Source organism: Oncorhynchus keta, chromosome 34, assembly GCF_023373465.1.
Source record: "Oncorhynchus keta strain PuntledgeMale-10-30-2019 chromosome 34, Oket_V2, whole genome shotgun sequence".
NCBI classification, from domain to species: domain Eukaryota; kingdom Metazoa; phylum Chordata; class Actinopteri; order Salmoniformes; family Salmonidae; genus Oncorhynchus; species Oncorhynchus keta.
This window is the reverse complement of record NC_068454.1, coordinates 61098085-61104084: the sequence shown is the minus strand read 5'-3', so window position 1 is coordinate 61104084 and position 6000 is coordinate 61098085. Positions and strand designations below refer to the sequence as shown.

At 40.2% G+C, this 6000-nt stretch overlaps 1 protein-coding gene across 2 annotated transcripts; it reads left to right on the top strand.

Annotated features, from left to right (window-relative positions):
* The first annotated feature begins 425 nt into the window (after positions 1 to 425).
* On the top strand, positions 426 to 3681 carry LOC118367441 (uncharacterized). 2 transcript variants are annotated; one of them, XR_008090393.1, is made up of 5 exons: positions 427 to 999; positions 1175 to 1246; positions 1427 to 1513; positions 1748 to 1892; positions 3179 to 3681. XR_008090393.1 is itself a non-coding variant. In XM_035750926.2 (3 exons), exons 1-3 carry the CDS (start codon positions 571 to 573, stop codon positions 1485 to 1487), a joined length of 546 nt encoding a protein of 181 aa, XP_035606819.1. In that variant the 5' UTR covers positions 426 to 570; the 3' UTR covers positions 1488 to 1623. The 2 variants fall into 2 exon arrangements, 1 of the variants encoding a protein (XP_035606819.1); XM_035750926.2 differs by lacking the exons at positions 1748 to 1892; positions 3179 to 3681 and having other exon boundaries at positions 426 to 999; positions 1175 to 1230; positions 1427 to 1623.
* The last annotated feature ends 2319 nt before the right edge of the window (positions 3682 to 6000 follow it).

The window sequence follows — 6000 nt, the reverse complement described above, 5'->3', positions numbered from 1 at the left end:
TTTTCCACAACCAAAAATACTGTATTTTAAGATGTTTGAAGCTGGTGTACAAAACTGAAAGTAAAAGATGCAGAAACGACACTTAACAATGGAAAGACTAAAAATAGCACATAGAACAGATCTACTGCTTCTTAGACATGCTTTCAATAAGGATGACAGATCTTTAACTCAAATTTCTATGTGCATTTGGTCGTCACCCAAAAAGTTACATATCGCAGCTTTAAAGGCATGGTTCTGGAATGCAACGTTTTAGAAATAAGACCTTACAGAACTTCTGCAATTCAAGGTTCCATTGGGAATATTTTACGCTCATAAATTTGCATATTTTCTCCCGACAATTTTAGTTGTGAAACTATCCATGTACAAGACAGAATTATAGACATTTAGTTCCCTCTACTGGATATTGTAGGTACAGTAAATGTTATGTATTTTCCATAAGGATTATGGGTACAGCATCGGACAGTTACATAAGTTTGCCGGAAGAACCACACAGGAGAATGCATATTGCTTTCTATCAAAATCCAGAATGAAAATTATACTATATCGTTTTGCTTTCGCAGGTGCGTTGGCATGATGCAGCGGTTTACATGTATCGCCACGTGCGGTGAGCTCCGCGGGTTAGTAAAGCGCTCATACGTGTCATCGCTGGCCTCCCCCTTGAATAGGACCTATTCCACAATGCCAAAACAGCCCCAATGCCGTTCATCGACGTCTATCTATACGTGCACCGCGGGTCCGCTTGGAGAACCGACCGCACGATGTAGCTTGCATAACGTGCGGCGACAAAGTGGGGTTTTCTCCCATGAGAAATACAGACACTACTGCACAGAGAGCGAGAATGAACGGAAGCGCCTTGGCGGCCATGGTCATCATGGCATCACAGTTGTCGGCATCCCTGATCCACTCACGTGGATTCGGAATAAAGTCCACATCTACCTGATAGAACTCTATTTTCAATTGGGCATTAACAATGTGGAATTTGACAATGGAGTCAAGCAGGTATGGTTTCTCAGGTGTTATATATAGGCTTCTCTTTGGTATATCATTATATCCCTTATTGGATAAGGGTTATGTCACTGTAACTCACTGTATTCATCATATATGTTTGGGATATTAGAAACTACACATTGGCAAATATGAACTAGACACTTGACTGACCTGGTCTTTGCAATAGGCACTGGTCCATGTCTCCACCATGATGTCCAATGGCAACTTTGAGGAGCTGAGAGGGTTGGTATCAACAGAGGTAGCCTACCGGTACTCATACCATCTCCAAAGTCCTATTTTATATTCATCTAAACTATAGTCTATTGTAAAGACAAAGTGTTGTGTCCTGTTTTAGATTCCTTTATCAGTTTTCTGACGAATCAATGGCCCCAATTATAGCCATGTCCCAATAACTGTGTCTTATCTGGTTTCATTTCAGATGGTGGTCTATGCGCAACAGAGGTGTAGGGCTCTCTCAGAAACCCAAAGAAGACATCTAGCTATCTCATTGGACGATATTATATTTGTGTGTGTGTGTGTGTGTGTGTGTGTGTGTGTGTGTGTGTGTGTGTGTGTGTGTGTGTGTGTGTGTGTGTGTGTGTGTGTGTGTGTGTGTGTGTGTGTGTGTGCGCGCGCGCGCGCGCGAGTGTGTGTGTGTGTGTGTGAGTTAGTGTGATGCATAACTTTGTCCTACTTCACTGTTTCAGTATATTTGTCTTTTGTTAACTCTCTGTTTTCCTGCTTCCTCTGTTATTCTCAGGTAGGAAGTTTTGCTTCATTGTGATGAGGTTCTGGCATATGTCCACTGCTGATGTTCCTGAGGACCCGGAGAGTACAAAGATATTCAAAATGGCCGCCACTGAAGAAGAAGGCCCACAGAAGAAGATAGTGACAGCTGTCTATGAGTAAGCATGGCATCCAACTAATCAATATTCATTTCACGCATCCAAATGTTTGGATTATAATTATTAACTCTCCCTAAATTTTAATTAAATATGTTTAAATATGAATTAAATACTTTTTAGTGCTGTGTCTCCACCAATTCTTAATCTCTTAATCTATCTTGATGGATAAACGAAGAGGATTGATATGCGAGAGTTTGTCAATATTTTCTTTACTTTCTCCATGTCTGTGAACCCACAATAAGTAATGGAAACATTTAACCAAGAGACTTAATTTTCTGCATCTCATAGAGAAAGGTTGGGGGAAGTATGGAGGCATACAAACCTCTACGTGAGATAGTTAGTTATATTGTGTATAAAGAAAGCACATTGTAGTTGCTCTTGATTCTTTAATATTTTGTTTGTATTACGTCTCATAGTATTGTAGTGTGTTATGACAGCCATGTTGACAGTGTAATTAATGTGTTATATCACTTCCTACGTGCTATAAAAAGTATGCCTATGGATAACCAATTGAAGAGAAAGTTTCAGTGCTGTAACTTCTGATTTGGTCTGAATCACTTACGCGATTTACTCCAAGCACAATGACAGGAATTAAATCCACCTCCTATCCACGGAGTAGGATCAAGCTTCTTCTCCCATTCCTGATCAGAAATCCCGTTAGGAATTGGACCACACGGTTTGGTTGTCATTCCTAATACCCACCTATCTAGTTGGCCAGAATCTCACTCTCATTGTTTCAGGTCTTAAACTCTTTTCTAAAAGCCTGTCATACTTCCTATGTTTACCCTTTCATTGCTGAGACACAGTTTGGCAGGATAAGAGAGCTCTGTTAAGATGCTTCACCTTATTTTCAAGGTGATGGTGGGAAGATTAGTTTGGTTGTTTGTCAGCATTGGTTTCAATGGTCTTCCCTCAGCTGTTTGGAAACAACTTTTCTCATCTTCAAAAGTATACTCTATAAACAATATTTGTCGTCACACTCTCTTGCTCTCTCTCTGTCTCATTCACTCTACTTCTCTTGTCCCTTTGCAGAGGTGCTAAAACACCATAGAACAATCAAAAGCAATTCCTATTAAATCTAATTTTAATGTGTTTCTCTCCCTCTCCCCCCTTTCTCTCTCCCCCTCCCTCCCTCCCTCCCTCTCTCTCCCTCCCTCCCCCTCCCTCCCTCCCTCCCCCTCCCCCTCCCTCCCTCCCCTCCCTCCCCTCCCTCCCTCCCTCCCCCTCCCTCCCTCCCCCTCCCTCCCTCCCTCCCCCTCCCTCCCTCCCTCCCTCTCTCCTCTCAGATTTCACCGGGAGCTGACCAGGGGAGCTGAACCTGATTGGACAGTCACTAACATCTGGCACTGGCACTGGAAACAGATTGGGTGATTGGACAAGACCCATGAACACCTCTGTCACCAGGATACAGCATCAGACCAAGCATACACAGCACCGTTGACCTAATTCAGTTCCGACAACATTCAACTCAACAAAACATTATTAACCAACAGGACTTCAATCAGCAGGACCATTGTACTCAGCCAAGCGCACCCAAACTCAACTGAACCATTACAAGTCAACAGAAGAGTCACCTTGAGTCCTAGCTGCTTTGTAGGGTGGACTGGATGGAACCAGAGCCCTACACACTGAAATACAGATGTATTATTTCTCCCTAAGTTCTCCAATCTGAGGTTTGTTGGGAACAATAGACTTTATCTGAATCTCCTCAGCATGAACAATTAGTGCCTACAATATCCCTGCTGTTACAGTTTGTCCCAGAACAAAATAAACTGATTCATGGTTCAAACTGTTGTTCTGTATTGTCCAGAAACAACTTAGTTGTCTGATTATTCAGCATTGAAATTGATGCCGCATAGCATCTATAAAGGTAGGACACAATTAATAAACACAACAATCCTCAGCAGAAGGGGGCGATAGATAATGTTACACAAATCACAATATGAATGAGTGTTTATTGAAAGCTGTTGGATAATAACTGGCAAGTCCCTTTATCCTCGTATAGGTGTTTATATGATACACATTTTACACGAGTGACTTCGGTTTAGTTTGGGAAAAAACAAGGATAGGATAGTATACACATACCGGTCCCACTTTAAAGGAAGTACAACTTGTAAAGGCTTTATGTAGCATAAATGCTTCACAAATAATCTATGAGCACATGTCATACAAAGTTTGTTATGTCACATTTGGCAATTCACCCTACAGTGGTAATGGTTATGTCACCTTTTATGCATCAGTTATAGAGTACGACAGATGCTTAGATGATTTGTGAAGCCTTTATGTAGTGCTAGTCCTTTTTAAGTTGTACTTTGTTTCAAGTGGGACCCAAATATCTGACATTGTGATTAAATATCTCAAAGGAATCACAGATGTCGGTGTACTAAAATGTATGATACCAGTGCCAAAATCAGACATCCTCGATTAGGCCGTCATTGTAAATAAGAATTTGTCCTTAACTGACTTGTCTAGTTAAATAAAGGTTCAATAAAATACAATCTAAAAAAATAACACTGACAGGCTATTGAACACTGTGTTTCATCCAATTCTCTCATCTCTTAAATCACACTATTAATGATGCATCAAATAGAGAGACGATTCCTTCATTAGTAAGCATTCATTCATGCATAATGAAATATGGGTGTGGATTATCATAATTTCCAGGCGTGGTAATATGGGCAGGTGCGTAGGGGGTTCTGGTTAGAGATGCTTCCTGGTTATTCCTAATGTGATTATGAGTGTGGATCGCTTTACTTATGTTAAAATGCTAGTGAATATGTTTATAGCATATTAGCCAATTCACCACGCCAGGGTGTCAGATTGTTAAATGGTAATTTACAGTAGTAGAATCATTCTTGTGATAAACCACAGACAAAAGCTAATGTGTTGTGTTTATTAACACATATTTCTGTGTTGTTGGGATTTGACATGGATTAGTGTATGCACACTGTACCTTTTATTCATCTGGTTATTCAAGTTGATATTGTCCTCCAAACAATTACTTCAATATGCCGTCAGTACAGTAGGTGGGTGTTTTCGCACGCCTGTGTGCATGTACACACACCTGTGTGTTTGCGTGTCTAAGGCTGTGGCCACATATTTAATTAGGATTGACATTATAAACACTGACTAATAAAAGAGTAAATGTGTGTGTAAATCTAATCAAAGAGTGCGACAGAATAAATAGGACTTCAAATGATAAGACTCCGATGGCATGATGGTACTCATAATTCTCAATATTTACTTAGGTTTCAGGAGTAGATACTGTGTATTATCACATGCAGGAAGGGTAAGCATTCAGTTAGCAGTAGTTAGAAGCAGAAAAAATGTATTACTTATTCTAGCAACAGCTTATTGCTCTCAACATAAGAAAATACATTATAGTCCACAATCAAAAATAATTTTAATGACAGTTAATATGACAATTAATAGTTAGTCTCACAGGAAAAAAACAAGTATAACACTTATGTAGTATACAGTGCAGTGCGAAAGTATTCGGCCCCCTTGAACTTTGTGACCTTTTGCCACATTTCAGGCTTCAAACATAAAGATATAAAACTGTATTTTTTTGTGAAGAATCAACAACAAGTGGGACACAATCATGAAGTGGAACGACATTTATTGGATATTTAAAACTTTTTTAACAAATCAAAAACTGAAAAATTGGGCATGCAAAATTATTCAGCCCCTTTACTTTCAGTGCAGCAAACTCTCTCCAGAAGTTCAGTGAGGATCTCGGAATGATCCAATGTTGACCTAAATGACCAATGATGATAAATACAATCCACCTGTGTGTAATCAAGTCTCCGTATAAATGCACCTGCACTGTGATAGTCTCAGAGGTCCGTTAAAAGCGCAGAGAGCATCATGAAGAACAAGGAACACACCAGGCAGGTCCGAGATACTGTTGTGAAGAAGTTTAAAGCCGGATTTGGATACAAAAAGATTTCCCAAGCTTTAAACATCCCAAGGAGCACTGTGCAAACGATAATATTGAAATGGAAGGAGTATCAGACCACTGCAAATCTACCAAGACCTGGCCGTCCCTCTGAACTTTCAGCTCATACAAGGAGAAGACTGATCAGAGATGCAGCCAAGAGGCCCATGA

Bases quoted from the DNA above. Each gene is read 5' to 3' on its own strand.
- LOC118367441 (XM_035750926.2), top strand. From the start codon at position 571: ATGATGCAGCGGTTTACATGTATCGCCACGTGCGGTGAGCTCCGCGGG. The intron at 1,000-1,174 runs GTATGGTTTCTC...TCTTTGCAATAG, and splicing joins TTGACAATGGAGTCAAGCAG to GCACTGGTCCATGTCTCCAC. The intron at 1,231-1,426 runs GTTGGTATCAAC...GTTTCATTTCAG, and splicing joins AACTTTGAGGAGCTGAGAGG to ATGGTGGTCTATGCGCAACA.